Source organism: Triticum dicoccoides, chromosome 6B, assembly GCF_002162155.2.
Source record: "Triticum dicoccoides isolate Atlit2015 ecotype Zavitan chromosome 6B, WEW_v2.0, whole genome shotgun sequence".
Lineage (NCBI taxonomy): Eukaryota > Viridiplantae > Streptophyta > Magnoliopsida > Poales > Poaceae > Triticum > Triticum dicoccoides.
The window spans coordinates 33,599,917-33,618,605 of record NC_041391.1 but is presented as its reverse complement, the minus strand read 5'-3'; the positions used below and the strand labels follow the sequence as shown (position 1 = coordinate 33,618,605).

The window sequence follows — 18,689 nt, the reverse complement described above, 5'->3', positions numbered from 1 at the left end:
TGTCAGCGGAACAGAGGAGCAACGCCGACGGCGAACCAAGGCAGGGGCGCCGAGCTGCCCAGTCAAAGTAAGTAGTAAGTTGGTGGTAAAGGTATCAACAGTTGAACACCTCCAACCATAATACCACGGCCCACCATCACCATCACCATCACCATCACCATGTTTGATTGCAGCTCAACTTGCTCTACTGCAGCACGCATTAATATGGCCAAGATGGCATCTACGCTCTGCCATCAAGCATTGACGCTGGGGTGGTCGTCCTCGTCTTCTTCCTCGGGCCCTCGTGATCCAGATCTGATCCATCTCCGCTCCTCTGCTCTCCTCTGCTTTGCTCACCCTTCGGCGGCGGCGGGGTTCTACAGTGCCGTGGTATGTTTATGTACATCTCATCTCTTCTCCCTCTCTTAGTTTCTGAGATAAGATCCGTTCTGAGATGATTGCCTCTATTAGTTCAGCATCCACCATACTGCATCCATAGTGTTTTGGCTTTTGGCCTACCTCCTTTTTATTCCAAACCAGGCTAGATCTGCTCTATTCCCGACTGATGTGCTTCTAAATCGCTAACTAATTATTATCCTTGAACAAAATCGAAGCCAGACAAGAAAATTGCTAGGCTCCACGTACGGCAGATCTATGACCTTGTATTGCAGGTTTCGGTGATTAAATGATCGACTCGGTCAATCCATATTATGCTAGGCAATTGAAATCAAACAAAATGTTCATGAAGTGGTGACTTGCTTCCTAAACATATTAGGATTCAAACACACGAATGAGCAAAATAGTTGTGTGGTATGATACTTCAGTAGTTCACTGGCTAAGGTGGATGTGAGATGCATGCATATATGTGATCTTTATTCTTCTCTGCTTCATGGTTATTTATGCAATCGGGTATATGGTTGGTGGACTCAAAACAATGGCATATATTGCTCTTCTTTTGAAGGTACTGCACCGTGGCATTGATTGTGAATGGATGGCGAAATGAGTGTCCAACACAAAGTTGACCTAGAGCGCATGCTGCTTGATCGAAGTGCAGAGCCGACTTACCTGCCGTTATCCCTTTTAGAAGACATCACAAACTGTTTCTCTGATGATCAGCAAATTGGCAGCGGTGGGTTCGCGGTAGTTTACAAGGTACGAATTACCGCTAGTAAGTTGTCGCACTCCTGATCCGATCACCAGCATTAACGTGCAGACATGTAATACATGTTGTGACTGTAGGGAATGGTGGGAAAGGGGATGGTCGCTGTGAAGAAGTTGTCCAAAACATTTGGTGTGCATGAGAATAAATTCCATACAGAGGTTGAGTGCCTAATGAAGGTCAAGCACAAAAATATAGTGCGTTTCCTGGGATATTGTTCCGACACGCAAGGGAGAACTGCAAACTATGAAGGGAAGTTTGTCATGGCTGAGCTGCGAAACTGGTTGCTATGTTTTGAGTATGTTCCGAATAGAAGCCTTGATAAGTATATTACTGGTAATGATCATAACGACTATTCCTATATTTGTTCTTTATCAAATGTCATTACAGTCCCAGGTTCTGACGTAAACAATTCAACTATTTAAAATGAGAATTTTCAAGATATTGTCAGACTATTTCTAACCATCTAAATCTATTCATTCTGTCCCAACGGCCTGTCAAAGATGGTGGCCTAGAACTCATAGGAGGCAACAGCAACACCATGTTCAGATCGTAACTTCGTATTTACACCATAGTTCACAGTTGTATGAATATGCAGAATATGTTTGTTTATTTCCATGTTCAGCAAAAAAAAATCTGGTAGGACTATTATCTCTTTGTATTCACTCTGTTTTCGTTATTAATGTAGACTAGAACTCATTAGAACAATGCCGATCAGAAGTGACCACATTGGGCTTGCAGTTCCGGGTCAAAATACAAATCAATAAATCTGGCGCAGGGAGAAAATCCCGAGGGCCAACGGGGTAAATAATTTCCTTTTCTTCCTTGGAATAAATGCATGCAACATAATTGCGGATTTTGGAAAATTGACACTTTTTTCCCGATTTGTGAAGACAAGAGGCGACCTGCTATAGCAGGTTAAGTTGCACATGGGCATTAATTTGGCTTTACGTAATTTAACAACAAAGAGCTAACTGAGTTTGATTTGGTGTTCTTGGCTCCTTGATAATAAATTAGAACACCTTAAAAGAAAACTCATTGAAAATGCTTTTCATGATTAGGCATTTGTAGACTGTCAGGAGATTTTCCTCATTCTCTGTCAGAAACATTAGTAGAGAATGCAACAGGGTCGCCCACGAACCTGCGGCCTGTGCTAGAGTACAGGGAGATTTCCTTCTGCCGGCGAGTGTGCCTTCGCATATCACCTCTTTGTGTGAAATTGACTGTAATCCGGGTTGAGCCTGTTTTTAATATAATTGGCTGTTACCTTCACAAAATAACAATATTATCAGTACTAAAGAACAGAATATGAAACCCCTTTCCTCTGTAGATGCATCTCACGGACTTGAATGGAGGAAGCACTACGGGATTATCAAGGGAACATGTGAGGGCTTACTTCATCTTCACGAGAAACGCATTCTCCACTTAGATCTGAAGCCTGGTAATATATTGCTAGATGATCATATGGTACCCAAAATTGCTGATTTTGGTCTATCAAGGTGCCTTGATAAAGAGCAAACCCGGGCTTCTACTTCGAACCCATGTGGATCAATGTAAGCCAGTCTCTTGAAAACCCCTCTTTGTTTGGAACAAATCCGTATTTGTGACTTTGTGTGCACATCATTGACCAGGATATAAAATTCTTCTCGCAGGGGATATTTGGCACCAGAATCCTTTGGAGGGAAACTCACATTCGCGTCAGACATATACAGTCTTGGCGTTATCATCGTGGAGATACTAACAGGAGAAAAAGGGTATCCAGAAGATGAGGATGTAAGAGCAATTTAAGTGTTTGCTCCATGCTGATGATCTTTTTAAATAAAGTTCGTTACTATTTAACATAGAGAAATTGCAAAAGTCATATATTCCTAAACAAGCAAAATATTCGAAACCATCATCAATTTACAAATACTCTTTCTTCTTTTGGGGTTCTCACAGGTTTTTGTTGGGTTTCACCTCTAGCATACCCCAACTTGCTTGGGACAAAAGGCTTTGTTGTTGTTGTTGTTGTTGTTGTTGTTGTTGTTGTTGTTGTTGTTGTTGTTGTTGTTGTTGTTGTTGTTGTTGTTGTTGTAATATCGTATTTGTAACACCGCTCATACGCTTTCCTCCTGTTTAGTTCGTCCAAAAGATTGAACCTATGAAGAAATGTGAAAAATGTGATTATATGTCAACACTTATCTGCATGTGTGAAGCTCTCCAAGGCCTAAATGCGGACCGGAAATAGCTGACATTTTTAATTTAAACTGTGCAGCCCCCTTTTAGACTCGAGATCTCATTGCAGATATATCGTGTTGTGTTTCATATACACCAACCAACCAGCTCACATGTTATCTCAAACCCACAAGGACAGGTGACAAGTGTGCAGTTATGCTTCAACAAATACAAAATCCAACTGATAGCAAAAGTCAATTTATAAGTTCACATGAATTAACAATGGCTATATATAATTTCCTTTTTTTAAGAATTTCTAGCATATATAATTCTTTCTGTATTAAGCTATTAGCTATAAATCACCAAATGCCAGAGTTTACTGTCTAGATCTTAACTCAGTTTCAACTTTGTAGGTAGTTGACAATTGGATGAATCGGCTGGAGGCATCAGACCAATGGGAGATACAGTTGGAGCAAGTAAGAGTATGCACTAAGATAGGGATACAGTGCATGGACTTGGACCCGAAGAAGAGACCGGTTGCACATTATATAATTGATAGGCTTGATAAAACGGCAAGTATCATCAAAACTGGCATCACTAGTTCATCAGTTGAGCAGCAGGTCAGCTTCCTAAAGGAAGCATGCCGCGAAGAAAATTTTCCAAAGCTTTCATCCAAGTACCTCGGAAAGGATATTAGAAAAAACCTTGTAATGGAAGAAGAAGAACTCACAGAATGTGTTGGGATAACCCTCAGAGAAAAAGAATGTGTTGAGATAATTAGAGAATATCATTGGCAGCAAGAACAGGAAGAAGTTATAGATGATAAATTGTCATTATGGGGGCCGCATGATACAACGCAAAATCTCAGCCCACAAGGTGCAAGTTGTTCTAGCTCTAATGCTGGTGTGCTCAACAAATTGGACAATTTGGACCCATGGTGGAGCAACCCAAGTCCGAGAGCCTGGGCAAGACATATAAGCATCAAACTTAGAACCATCTGCTCATATATATATCTCTGAATAACTCACATCATCTTGCTACAAACCCAATGGTGGTTCCTCGGTTGAGCCCCGCCATTGATTTGGAAATCAACTCAAAAGCACACATGAATTACGTGAAGTACGGTGGCCCTATCTTAGAGAATATAGAACGTGTAAAACTTTTCAGAATAGAGGAGCTCAAGCCAATTCTAAAGGGTGACAATTTTATTGGAAAAGGTCGCTTTGGAGAAGTTTATGAGGGTCGTGTTGATAATGCACGATTAGCAATAAGGAAGCTGATTAGTGGCACTGTGCCACAGAAAGACCAATTTGTTAATGAAGTCATCGAACAATCTAAAGTCTGTCACAGAAACATTGTTAAGCTCATAGGTATTTGTCTTGATGTTGACATCCCGATGCTAGTCTATGAGTTTGTCTCAAAAGGTAGCCTCAATGACTTACTTCACAGCTACCATGTGGTGCCTGTCAACTTGGGTGTGCGTTTAAGTATTGCTGCAGAATCAGCTGCTGGTCTAGCTTATTTGCATTCAATGGGCAGTAAGAAAATCTTACATGGAGATGTTAAACCAGCAAATATACTCTTGGGTCACAACTTTCAGCCAAAGATCTCAGACCTAGGCACATCAAGGATGATTGCAGGAGACTACGGACACACTGGAAGAATCGCTCAACACGTCGGTAGAATGGCTGGTGTCGTCGCTTATATGGACCCGGTATACCTACAAACAGGCCTGCTGACCGAACAAAGTGATGTCTACAGTTTTGGAGTTGTCATCTTGGAACTCATTAGCAGGAGGAAGGCCACAGAGTCTAACAATAACAGCTTGGTAAGGAATTTCCTTGAGAATCACAAACAGGGGAGGAAAGCAACTAAGTTGTTTGATAAAGAGATTGCAGTGACAGGAGATTTGGACCTTCTTGACAGTCTGGCAGAGATTGCTGTGGAATGTCTTGACTATGATGTGGAAAAAAGACCACGAATGGTAGATGTTGAACGGCGCCTTTCCGTACTTAATCAATCCCGTAAGCCGTAAATTGACAAGCTGATGCATTTACAGCTTGGTTTGAACAGCATGTTTGTTCATTGAATAAGCTTCTGATGCCCAACTATATATATTAACGTCTGAAGAGGTTTAATTTATGTATTTTGCTGCTGTGAACAGGTTAGCAAAAGGCTCTCCCTGATTTTATTCCAGAATGAAACCACCAGTGTCTTGCATCAAACGGTTCATTACATCACCCCTATCAGGAAATAAAAAACAAAGCAAGCAGCTAGAAAAGTAGCTGCAAACGGATCTTTGAAATTCTCTGCAACCGTAAGCTGTGCACGCCCTCTTTATCATGTAATACAAACTACTATGTGCCTTCACACTGTGCTTCATTAACCAACGTATTTATCATGTAATGAACCATATAAGTATTCTTCAAGTTACATTATGCTTCCTTTTACTTGTCCGACGCTGTTAATGGGGTAAAGGAATAGTACCAGGATCGTTATTTGTAGTGAATTAACTTGGATCCTCATCCTTCCTGGTGCTAACTAGTGTATTTCAGAACAGATTGTTCATTTCCCCGATCAAAACACCTACAGTACTTTATAAAAACTAAGATAATGAATCTCTCCATGACACACAATTTAATAAGTACTAGTAGTATATCAAATTTAGCATGGCACTGTAGGACAATCTGGTGTGATCTGACATGCAGCGGGTAGTGGAGGAAGGAGGATCTCCTGGAGCATGTAGCGCAGTGAGTAAATTACAAAAAACCACCACAATCGGGGACCCTAATTCACAAAACCGTCACCATTTGTATTTTTTTTTAAAACCACCAACATTGTGATGACAGTTTTCAAAAAACACTGGTAGAATGATTTGCGTCGTTTGAGTGGATTCCTAACCGGTGGGGCCTGTTGTCAGGTGCCACAGGACCCGTCAGTGTGTTTGCTCCTCTTTCTTTCTCAAGCATTCTTGCGAACACCTTCCGTGCACCGCCGTCACCGTCTCCATCACTGAGCTCGTCCAGGGGCCCGGGCAAGGGCGGCGGCGGCTGATGGTGTCGGACCCGGCCAGGGCCGGCCCTGTGTTTTGGAAGGCCCTAGGCGAACTCGGTGACATTGATAGGAACTACTAGGGCTCTCGATTAACAGGGAAATTGGTAGCGAGTAACAGGAATATTGGTAGCGATTACAGAGACGAGATACACGAATTGCGATCTAGGGTTCTTGAGGAAGGGAAGGGGAAAAGGGAAGAGCCGTGCCGCCGTTGCCGTGATCCTCTGGATGGCGATTCCAAGTGCCACCGTCTCCTTTAGTACCTGGCCTGGTGGGCTTCACTTGCTCCATTCCGGGCCGCTCGTCCTGCAGCTGGGCTTCCTGGTGCGGGCCGTGCGTGGGATAGCGCGAGGCTGGCCGGGGTCGCTGCCTTGTGGGGCACCCGTGTCAGGGGCGTTGACATCCCCCCGTTCTTGAGTTGAGGCTTGTCCCCAAGCCTCAGCAAAGGGAAACCTTGCCCGGAGACCCTCCTTGTCTTCCCATGTTGTTCCTAGCGCGTTAGAGTTGGACCAGCGCACTTGCACCTGCTCTCGCATCTTGCCGTTCTTCTGCTTCCATCGGGTCTGCAAGATTGCTGTGGGAACTGCAAGTTCATCAGGACAATGAGGTAGTTGAGACTCCACTGTCATACCCGGGTGCAGGGCGCGGCGTAGCAGCGACACATGGAAGACTGGATGAATTGTTGCATTGACAGGGAGTTGGAGCTTGTAGGCCACTTCATTGATCTTGCCTATGATCGGAAATGGTCCGTAGAACTTGTATGCGAGCTTGTGATTTGCTCGAGGTGCCACTGATGTTTGTATGTAAGGCTGGAGTTTCAAGTATACCTCGTCTCCGATCTGGAATGTTCTGAACGACCGTTTCTTGTCTGCTTTCGCTTTCATGACTTGGCGAGCCCTATTCAGATGTTGCTGTAGTAGCTCCTGAACCATGTCTCTTTCTTCTAGCCACGAGCTCAGTGTGGGTACCGAGGTCACATTTCTGCCGAAATCCCCCAATGCTTTGGTTCATAGCCAAACATGGCCTTGAAGGGCGTCATACCAATTGCTGAATGATGGGCATTGTTGTACCAGAATTGGGCTAGAGGAATCCAAAAACTCCATCGTCGCGGACATGCCTGAGTAAAGCAGCGAAGGAACGTTTCCACACACTGGTTGACCCGTTCTGTTTGACCGTCCGTCTGTGGGTGATTCGCGGTGCTGAGACGCAGTTGCGTGCCTGCTGACCTGAACAGCTCCTGCCAGAAATGGCTGGTAAAGACTGGGTCGTGCTCTGACACGATTGCTCCTAGAAGGCCGTGTATCTTGTACACCTGTTGCATGTACAGCTGGGCTACTGACGCTGCGGTGTATGGATGAGCCAGAGGTAGGAAGTAGCTGAACTTGGTGCGCTTGTCCACAATGACCAACAGACAATTGAATCGGCTGGATTGTGGCAGTCCGTCCACTAAATCCATGGTTATCATCTCCCACGGTTGAGAGGGAATTGGCAAAGGGGCCAGCAGTCCTGGAGATGCCGCGCGATCTGGCTTCGCTTGTTGGCACACAGTGCAGCACTGGACTAGTGTTTGATCTGTGCTTTCATCTTGGGCCACGCGAATAGACGCCGAATGCGCTTATACGTTACTGGAAAGCTGGAGTGGCCGCCGATTGGACTGCCGTGGAATGCTTGCATGATTCTTTGTTGGACCTGTGTCCCTCCCCCGAGCCATATTCTTCCTCGGAATCGCAAAATACCCTGCTGCAACTGGAATCTGCCCTTCGGATCCTCCTCAACTGCTAGTTGCTCCAGCAACTTCTGAGCATGGGGATTGTTATTGTAGCTGCTGACCACGTCCTCGAGCCATGCTGGCTGGCACGATGAGATGGCTGACAGCATCATTGATGGATTTGCGCGGGACAACGCTTCTGCTTCGTTATTGTCTGTTCCTTTCTTGTATCTGATACGGCACCTCAGCCCGAGCAGCTTTGCAAATGCCTTCTGTTGCCACGGTGTGGTGAGTCTCTGTTCCTCCATGTGTGTCAAACTCTTCTGGTCAGTGTAAATGTCGGATTCTGCATGTTGCAAATAGGGACGCCACTGATCCACCGCAACTATGATGGCCAGATACTCTTTTTCATATGTCGACAGGCCCTGATAACGCGGGCTGAGGGCCTTGCTCATGAATGCTATGGGATGCCCTTTTCTGTTGCAAGATGGTTCCAATGCCTCGATCGCCGGCGTCAGTTTCTATTGTGAACGGTTGCTCAAATTTGGGCAGAGCGAGAACCGGTGCCGTAGTCAGATGCTGTTTCAGAACTTGAAAGGCTGTTTCAGTCGTGGACGTCCATAGGAAAGGAACCCCTTTCTTCAGAAGATGGAACAGTGGCTTGGCAATCACCCCAAAATTGCGGACAAAACGGCGGTAATATCCTGCTAGGCCCAAGAAACTACGCACCTCCTTCACATCCTGTGGTGTAGACCAGTTGGCTACGGCCGCAATCTTGGTCGGGTCCGTTGCCACGCCCTGCGCACTGATGACGTGGCCGAGATATGCTATCTTGCTTTGGCCAAACGCGCACTTGCTGAGTTTGACTTTCCACTTGTCCTTGCGCAGGAGTTCTAGTACTTGTCTGACGTGTTGTTTGTGTTCTTCTAGTGTTGCACTGAAAATCAGGATGTCATCGAAGAAACAGACCACGCAGACTCGGACCACGGGCTTGAGAGTGCCGTGTATTGCACCCAGAAATGTGGGTGGGGCCCCTGTTAACCCAAAAGAGACCACTAGGAACTCGAAGTGACCTTGGTGCGTGGAGAATGCTGTTTTGTGTTCTTCTCCCGGTGCGAGCCAGATTTGGTGGTACCCCGCACGCAGATCCAACTTTGAGAACCAGGCCGCACCATGTAGCTCATCTAGCAACTCCTCAATGACGGGGACATGGTATTTGCTGGGTACCGTGATCGCATTCAAGTGTCTGTAGTCGATGCAGAGTCGCCATGTGCCGTCTTTCTTCTTGACCAAAATGACCGGCGAGGAGAACGGGCTGGTGCTGCGTTGTATGACCCCTGATTTGAGCAGAGCTTCGACCTGAGCTTCGATCTTTGTCTTCTGCGCTGGCTTGTATCTGTACTGCTGAACATTAACTGGCTGAGCTCCTGGGATCAGAGGAATGCGATGGTCGCATGCTCTCCTGGGTGGCAGACCTACTGGTTCCTCAAACACATCCAGAAACTGGTCGACCACCTACTGAATGCATTCTGGGGTTGGTTCCAGCTCTTCTGTTTGCGGTGCCACCACGCAAAGATGGACCACATGAGTGATTGCCCCTTTGCTGCACAAGCTCTGTAGCTGAATGTTGTTGACTGTTTGGCAGCTTGTCGAGGCTGCGTCATGCCCCACGAGACGGAGTGGCCCAGCCGGCGTAGGTATCTCGATGAAGCGCGCGCGCTAGTCCACTGTCATTGGACTGTGCTCTTCGAGCCAGTCCATACCCAAGATTACATCATACGGTACCCAGTGCAAGAACCTTCAGATCTGTACAAATGTCCCTGTGCATACCACGCACATTCTGGAGCCACTTGGGTGCAGATTAGTTCCCCTCCATCGGCGACACGGACACGGCCTGGCTTGGTAAGCGTTTGCACGCCCGTCAGTCTGGCTGCTAGCTGCTCGTTGACAAAGGAGTTAGAGCTGCCTGAGTCCACCAGCATAAGCACTTCCTTCCCTTGTATCCACGCGCGAAGCTGAAATGCTTTGGCTGAAGTTCCTCCCGTCACAGCTGAGAGTGAAATCGCCATGACTGTCTCGTTGGTGCTTTCTTCTGCGACTTGCGTGTCTATGTTGTTGTCGAGGCCGAAGAGGTCGAGGAGTTCCTCGACCACGTGCAGCTGCACCGTGGTGGGGCACACATGGGCATGCCCCCACCGCTCGCCGCACTTGAAACATAGACATCGGGCACGTCTGTAGTCGCGTAGCGTCTTGAGCTTGGACTGATCGGCACGGGCTGCTTCCGTGCCGCGCCGATCCGCTGTAGGAGCTGCTAGGACTGATCTCCCTGGCAGTGGAGGTAGAGGTAGAGGAGCACCCTGCCTTGGTCCTTGCTCCGGTGGCCTGGCCAGCGAGCCCAGCGATCCCTCCATCACCTCTTCTTGGAGCAGCGCCAGGGCACAAGCTGTATCCAAGTCCGGTGGGCCGCTGAACTAGCACCACAGCTCGGATATCCCTCCTCAGGCCCTCGACAAAACGAGTCAGAAAATAAAACGGATGGATCGTGTCAGAATAAGATGCAAGATGATTAATAATCAGTTCAAACTGCTCAATGTATTGCACTACCGAAGCTGTCTGACGGACAGAGTAGAACTGCCTGATCAGCGTTTGGTGTCGATCACGGCCAAAACGAGTGCAAAGTAATGCAGTGAATTGCTCCCAGTCAAAATCTGCTAGGCGTTTCTGAATGGACCGAAGCCAAACAGCCGCCGATCCCGAGAAATTCAAGGCCGCCATGGGAACCCAGAACGACTGTAAGATGCCGAACATTTGGAAGTACTGTTCGCACATCGTCTTACACAAGTTTGGGTTGTCGCCCGTGAATTGTGGAAAGGCGATGGACGGGTGTGACTGCCCTAAACCTGTTAACAGTTGACTCGCATGGGCAAACGGCGACAGGGAGGACGGGGATGTGGTCAGAGAGGACGACGGACCTGTTGCCGGGGGTGGCGGCGGCATCTGAAAAGACGCCGCTACGTTCCCCCGTGGCAAGTTGAACACGCCGTGGCCACTTGGCCCTTGAAGCTCGATGCCCGCGCAGCCACCGGCCCCCGGAAGGACACCGGTCATCGCAGAAGGGCCTGGCTTCTGGATCACCCCTTGAGGCTCGTCTCCCATCTTGACTGCTGGTGGCTGCGCCATCTGGAGCGCCGCCACAGCGTCGCCGAGATCGGCCACCCGCTTCTCTAGATCGGGACGCCAATGCACCAGATCGTCGATCTTAGCGGTGGAGACTTGGATCTCCGCGATGGCCTTGTTCTGGGCCTTGAGGGTGTTGTCGAGGCGGTCGAGGAAGGCTTCGATCGCCGGATCCATGGCTGCCAAGTGCGTGCGCGCTTGCTTGAGGCCTTTGGTCTCGATGAACTGCGCCAGAATGGAGCGGAGGTGGGGAGCTTAGTGGTCTCTGATACCAGATGATAGGAACTACTAGGGCTCTCGATTAACAGGGAAATTGGTAGCGAGTAACAAGAATATTGGTAGCGATTACAGAGACGAGATACACGAATTGCGATCTAGGGTTCTTGAGGAAGGGAAGGGGAAAAGGGAAGAGCCGTGCCGCCGTTGCCGTGATCCCCTGGATGGCGATTCCAGGTGCCACCGTCTCCTTTAGTACCTGGCCTGGTGGGCTTCACTTGCTCCATTCCGGGCCGCTTGTCCTGCAGCTGGGCTTCCTGGTGCGGGCCGTGCGTGGGACAGCGCGAGGCTGGCCGGGGTCGCTGCCTTGTGGGGCACCCGTGTCAGGGGCGTTGACAGACATGGGCCCCTATATAACTTTCAACCAAATTTGACTATAATAATTCAACTGACTCCATGGACAATAATAATAACTAAACTCGAACCGACTCCATCGACAACAATAATACTAAAAATATGGTAAAATAAAACTAACATGCCATGATTACCTCAAATAAGAACCAAATTCAACTGACTCCATCGACAACAATAATACTTCAGTGCTTCAAAAAAGTTTCTTCGGACGTTTCTTGATGCAATAATACTTTCTTTTTTTCTTCTCCTTTTTTCAGCACCAACATCTTCTTCTTAGGCAACATGGCAGGATAGTGTCCTAAAATCATGAAGAAAAGAGGGTACAAAGAATTAAGAATTTATAATCGGATGATTGGAACCCTAGACATACATGTGGATAGTTGAATACGTACATACTACTGAAATTGTCAAATTGGGATCTGGGAGGATGGATTAGGTCATCAGGGACATGGATGGATCATGGATACATATACGGACTGAAGAAACTGACGGATGGAATGGATCATGGATTACCTCGTTGGCTCATTGCAGACATTGGATTACCGGACTGCTATGCGGCGCGCGCAGCGGCAAGCCGGCGGTCGAGACGGCAAGTCGCCAAGCGCCGAGCGGCAGGCAGGACGAAGAGATTAGAGATCAACTGTCCAGACTCCAGACGTAGGAAAAGAAAATGAGCAGCCGGTACCGATCGCTGGCGCTAGCGTAACGCTTCGTAATCGATCGCATGGGCCTCGCGCCCTAGCCCATCTCGTTTTTTTACCATTTTTTGTTCGGCATTAGTATGTATATGTACTACATCATGGGCCCCCCTCCCGCCTGGGCCCTGGGCCGCCGCCCCACCGCCCATGCCCCAGGGCCGGCCCTGGACCCGGCGCGAGGTGGCGGCGCAGCCATAACCGTAGCCGGCAAGGTGGCTGGCCGTGGCCGAGCCGGGCCGCGCACGTGGCTCTGTCCGCAGCTGGCAGCGAGCGCTGCGTGGACCAGGATATGGAAGGAGTTAGAGGTGGCTGGCCGCGGTCGGCGCGAGGTGGCTAGTCGTGGCCGAGCCGGGCTGGACCTTCTCATGCCTAGGAGCTGCCCGACAACGCCGGCGAGGTCGCGGAGTGGAGGAGATGGCCGGCGGGTGGCGGTTGGCGAAGTGGAGGGCGGCTGCCTGCGCCGCCATACTCTCTCTCCCTCCTCTGTGCTCTCTTGCAGGTTGCAGCGGCGCCCACCGCGCCCGTCACCGCCCTCGCATGGAGCTCGTGGCCAACGGTCAAATCTCACAATGCCGTCATGGCAGCTAGCCCTAACATGGCCTTCTCCCTCTTTGCAGACCAAGCTACACGGTCATGGGTGCAGACAGTGGGTGCAGACAGCCATGGTCTTGTTGTTCTTGCCCGATCTAACTGCATCGAGATCATGCGCGTGAAGAAGCTCTCCATCACCGGCAAAGGCAACATCGACGGTCAGGGCAAGCCCGTCTGGACCAAAAACAGCTGCCAAAAGAACTACAACTGCAAGATATTGCCAAACGTACGTACGCGTACATAACATTGTACAGTAATAATTAATTGTAGATATGAGTATTCGTGCGTCATTCTGCTTAGTACCAATGCAAGGAAATGCTATTCGTTTGTACGTAAATGTGCATGCATGCATGTGCCATGTAGTCGTTGGTGCTGGACTTCTGCGACGACGCGCTCATCGAAGGCATCTCTATCATCAATTCCAAGTTCTTCCACATGAACATCTTCCAGTGCAAGGGCGTGACCGTCAAGGACGTGAAGGTGAACGCGCCCGGGGACAGCCCCAACTCCGACGGCATCCACATGGGCGTTGGCGACGACTGCATCTCCATTGGCCCCGGCTCCACACAAGTCAACATCAGCGGCGTGACTTGCGGCTGTCGGATGTTGGGTTCCGGCAGACGCTTAAGGTTCGAATTCTGAGGTGCGCACGAAGATCTCTCCCGTACCGTTCTACGTCCGATCGCCTCGCGAGAATCTAGGCTAGAACGATGAACAACACGAGGGACACAAGATTTATAATGGTTCGGGCCACCGTTGTGGTGTAATACCCTACTCCAGTGTGTGGTGTGGTGGATTGCATCAGAGGCTGATGATGAACAGTATAGGGGAAGAACAGCCTCGCAAGAGGTGTTCTTGAGCTGGTGCGATGAACTGCTTGGGTGAGTTCGATCGCCTCTCCCTCTCTACTGAGCACTCGATCTGTCCGTCCCTTTCTTCTGTGGTGGCTAGTCCTATTTATAGAGGTCCTGGTCCTCTTTCTAAATATTGAGCGGGAAGGGCGCCAACAACGGCCATTTTGAAGGGGAACATCTAGTACAAGTTATCCTGACTAACGTTTGTTTTCGACTGCCAAAAGCACTGGCGATGACGCCGTCTTAGGCTCCACGGTGACCTCCATCCTGTCGCTCGGCTGGTCATGGTCTCGTTGCACTGAAATGGCAACCTTTGCTTGCTGCCTCGGTACTCCACGCCTGTGCTTGCCCCCTTTGCACCAAAGAGGAAACAAGGACACTGCGTAGGCCGGCGCCCGCCTGGCGCCTGCCTGGTCTCGATCGTCATGGCTTGCGTCACGAGCAGCTCGCGAGGTACCCTGCCTTGATCTCTCCGCCTCCTCGCGAGCCTGCCTGGCGAGGCCGTTCCTGAGGAAGCCTTGCGTCGTCCGCCCCGCGAGGCTTGGCCCCTCGCGAGGGTCTTGAGTCTTGTGCTGATGAAGATGGGCCGTACTGGGACACCACTTGAGCCACGCCGCAGGCCGCAGGCAGGCAAGTCTGGGCGTCCCAGAACGCCAACAGTAGCCCCCGGGCCCAAGGCGCGCTCGGACTTGGCTTAGCAGAGAAGCGAAGGGGCAAGTGCGGAGCGCCGCGAGCCCCATCAGCCTGCGGCCTTGGGCGCCGCGTGGCGGTTGATTGGACGTGGGCGTCTCCGCTTCCCCACGCTGCCTCGGCAACTGCTCGACTGACAAAAGGCCGATCCGGGGTTAGCCTTACCTTCATTACTCTTTCTCTCCTTGCTCCAGATCCCCTTTGTTGCTCTTCGCCCCTCTGGTTCCAAAATCTTCAGATCTGCCGCATCCTTTCTCCTCCGGCGAGCAATGGCACCCTGCAGGACCCCGACTGGGGCCGCATCGGCCTGGTACTCGCCGGCTCTAGTCTCCCCCAACGTGACGGAGAAGAATCTCGCCCTCACGCGCCAGATGGCGGCATCGCTGATCAACGAGATGAGGGAGACTGCGCTCCGGCTTGGCTCCGCCCGGCCGGAGGACAAGGGGAGCACCTTCTACCCCCTCTTCATGAGCGCTGTCATCGCTGGTCTGGTTCCTCCTTTCTCTGAGTTCTTCCTTGCCGTCCTTCGCCAGTATCAGTTGCATGCTCTGCATATCCATCCCAACTCCATCCTTCTCTTGTCGATCTTCGCCTACTACTATGAGGCGCACGTCGGGGTGGTGCCCTCTGTGGCCTTGCTGCACCACTTCTTCTCCCTCCTGGTCTCTGGCGGCAATTTCTCGGCGTGCGCGAGCTTCGTCGCGTACTCCAAGTCCAACGCCATCTCGAAGGCCGGGAAGAGGGACGAAGGCTTCCGGAGCAAGTGGGTCATGGTGGACGTCAGGTGCCACAACCCCCTGCTGGAGCTGCCGACCAAGCAGCCTGAGGCCGTTGAGGAGTTGTCCCGCGCGAAGCTTGATGATCGGCGGGCGAAGCTGGTGTTGGAGAAGATGAACGCCGACCTGAGGCCGGGCAGTCTGAGGGCTGCGAAGCTGACCGGGGCCTCGCTCCTCAGAGAGTTCCTGTCGCACCGGGTGGCCCCTCTTCAGGCGCACTCGCACCCGCTGTGGAGGCTCGCGGATGCGGACGTCATCCTTCGCCTGAGCTTGGACGCCCTGAACGACGAGGATCTGACCGCGACCCTCCGCTTCTTGGTTGGAGAGGAAGTGGCAGGCCCGGTGGATGCTCCGGTCCCTTTGTTCCTCCTTGATGACTGGAAGCTGGTGGTGGACGCCATGCCCACCTTCGACGGGGTCGGCTTGGTGCCAGCGGAGGATCTTGAGGGTCAGGTGGCGACGGCGACGATGAACCTATCCTTTGGTGAATCCAGCGAAGAAGATGAGGGAGATGACGACAAGGACGAGGAGCGTGACTCGGAGGAGACCTTCGAGGGGACGGGGGAGACTTCCCCCTGGCGCAGGTCCAGCGCCCTTCGCTCCTTGCCTGACGACGACGAGGCCGGCACCAGGCGAGAGGGGGAGGATGCACCCCTGGTCCCGAGGAAGGACAGGTCTGGGCTGATCTCCCGAGGATCTACCCAGGCCCTCACATCGGCCGAAGTCAGCTCTAGCCCTTCAGGTGCGCCTTCCTCTGCGGCTGGGCCTCCCGAGGCTGAGCCCCGCAAGAGGCTTTCAGGCTTCAAGCTTGGCCAGAGTCCGTGGGATCCCGCGGCAGTCAATCAGTAAGTGTTCGAATTTCGCCTCGTTCCTGTCTTTTGTTGTCGAGATCTGACATCTTTTATTGGGTAGGCTGCTACCCGCGGCGAAGAGGCTGAAGGGAGATGCGGCGACCCCGCCTGGGACGGGCTCATCGGCCGTGGCCGCGTCTTCACTCGCGGGAAAGGGAGGTAGCGGGGCCTGCACGTCCCCTGCCCGATTGTCCTCGCGAGGCCAGCAGGGACGCTCCGGCGAGGAGTCAGCCCCCGTGGCCCCGCTGACTCTGGAGCTGCCTGCGCTTGATGCTGTTGCCGAGGTGGCCAAGGCCCGGGGGGTCCCTTCCTCCCAAGCTGTGATCACGCTGCCGTCTTCTCCTCCTACTCCGCCGGCTCCCGTCTCCTCTGCTTCCTTCGCTGCCTTGGACCGCGCCGCCGACGAACTGAGCCGGCTGCGGGAGGATCTCCGGAGCGCGGGCCCCCGCCTGGTGGCCGGGCGCCTAGAGTTGGTCTCCTGCTGGGCTCGCTCTGACGCCTCCGTCCGAGCGGCGCTGAGCTAGGCTGTGACGGCTTCCGAGGAGGGGAAGCAAGCCACCTCCTAGGCCATGGCCGCTCGCGACGCGGCGTTGAAGGATGCCTCAACCGTCAAGGGCCACTGCAAGACGCTGTAGGGCGAATTGCAAGGGCTGCGTGATGAGCTCGCTAAGAAGATCCGCGACCACCAGGTGAAGGAGGAGGAGATGAAGTCTCGGGAGGCTGCTGTCAAGGAGCGCGACGCCGAAGTCTCAGCCGACCGCGACCGGCTGAAGACGCTGGAGCAGGTGCTGAAGGCGGAGAGGGTCGAACTGGATGCCAAGTTGAAGGTCTTGGCCGAGGACCGCGCAACCTTCGCGCGCTATGAGAAGAGGGCCCGCATAGCGCTAAAAACTCTCTATGACGATGGCCTGGAGAAGCCACTGGCCGGAGCCAAGGAAGGCCCCGCTAGGCTGGTTCCCTTCCTCGTCGAGGCGCTTGAAGAAGTCGTGATCGGCATTGGCCCCATGGCTGAAGTCGAAGCTCGCGTCCTTTTCTTCGCAGCGCTGACGCGAATCCTCAGCCACGTCTACCTCCGCAACCCCGACGCCAACCTTGATGACCTGCTCGCCCATGGACGCCAAGCGCTCCGCCGCTGCTGCCGAAGCCGTCAAGGGTCGAGCAGAGGCCTTGCTGTCGAAGTTCTACGCCTTCAACACCGCGCCCAAGCGAGGCACTGCCGGCTCCGCAGCTCCAAGGGGTGGGGCTGACAAGCGCGACTCCACCACGAGCGGTGGCGCAGCCCAGGGGTGATCTTCTCGCGGCCTTTTCCCTGCTTTTACTCCTGCAACATGCACTATGCCTCGTGTAGGCGTTTTAAATTTGTGTCTGGTATTGTGAGAACAATCTATGGTCTGTAATATTTGCTTCTGGATTTGCTAGATCTTGCAATTTCCTTCCTATTTGCTTGTGTTTTACGTTGGCAGGGCCCGGCCCCGCGCATACCTCAGCCGCCGTTAGCCCCGACCGGCCAGGACGGAACTAAGGAGTGAGGGGCTATGTGACAAGTTAGGCTCCTGAGTCACGATGCTCGGGAGTCCCCCTTGACGCGCAAACGACAAATAGGGAGGGGGTGGAAGAGAGGATTTGTCGTTCTACGTCGGCATGGCCCGGCCCCGTGCATACCTCAACCGTCGTTAGTCTTTTGGAACTAAGGAGTGAGGGGCTACGTGACCAGTTAGGCTCCTGAGTCGGATGCTCAGGAGTCCCCCTTGACGCTCAAACGAGTCTTCATATCTCGGGGAGGGGCACGCGGCGACCAGGTCCGAGGGACCTGGCTGGGTGGCATGTGCTCGGGCGTAGCCCGGGCGCAACCCCCGTGTCTAGCCCCATCGCGCGGCACTCCCGAGGGGAGGCTTTGCGATGGGGCCAGACACTGAGCTCTGCGCTCCCTGAGGTTGATACAGCCGTGGGATGCCCTCAGTTGTTTATCACCAGCACGGAGCATAGCGCTTCCGTATGTGTACGGGCATAGCCGCTCCTCGGCAGTGTCGTCAGCCAGCGTGGAGCATGGTGCTTCCACTAGTGCGTGGGAGGGGGGCTCCCCTCTGGGAGGAGCCCCCGAGGCATGTACAGCCCCGCCCTGACATGTGGCCGGCATGGTAGGGCTTAGGGGAGGTGTATCTGGGCATCCATGAGCCAGTGCAGGACTCACGAGGCCCTACCTCGAGGCGGGTTGCGCCTGGCTCTGGGCCTTTGTCAGTGGTATGTTCCTGCATGGTGGTTAAAATCCAAATGCTCTACGTCCTTAGGTCCCGGCCCTCGAGCAAGCTCAGCCGCCGCTGGTATGCCAGGTCGCGATGCCGTGGACAAGGCCAGGGGGTGAGGGCTG

At 52.0% G+C, this 18,689-nt stretch overlaps 2 protein-coding genes across 2 annotated transcripts in view; both read left to right on the top strand.

Annotated features, from left to right (window-relative positions):
* Positions 1 to 219: 219 nt before the first annotated feature.
* On the top strand, positions 220 to 5,742 carry LOC119325829 (serine/threonine-protein kinase PLK1-like). Its single transcript, XM_037599556.1, has 7 exons — positions 220 to 369; positions 941 to 1,131; positions 1,219 to 1,474; positions 2,469 to 2,691; positions 2,791 to 2,911; positions 3,706 to 4,219; positions 4,381 to 5,742. Exons 2-7 carry the CDS (start codon positions 967 to 969, stop codon positions 5,325 to 5,327), a joined length of 2,226 nt encoding a protein of 741 aa, XP_037455453.1. The 5' UTR covers positions 220 to 369; positions 941 to 966; the 3' UTR covers positions 5,328 to 5,742.
* A 7,296-nt stretch (positions 5,743 to 13,038) lies between these two features.
* Positions 13,039 to 18,689, top strand: part of LOC119320646 (exopolygalacturonase-like) — a 45,550-nt gene continuing 39,899 nt past the window's right edge. Inside the window, exons 1-2 of the mRNA XM_037594647.1 lie at positions 13,039 to 13,376; positions 13,514 to 13,755. Coding sequence (XP_037450544.1) covers positions 13,137 to 13,376; positions 13,514 to 13,755 — 482 coding nt within the window. The 5' untranslated portion in view covers positions 13,039 to 13,136. The remainder of the gene's footprint in view (positions 13,377 to 13,513; positions 13,756 to 18,689) is intronic.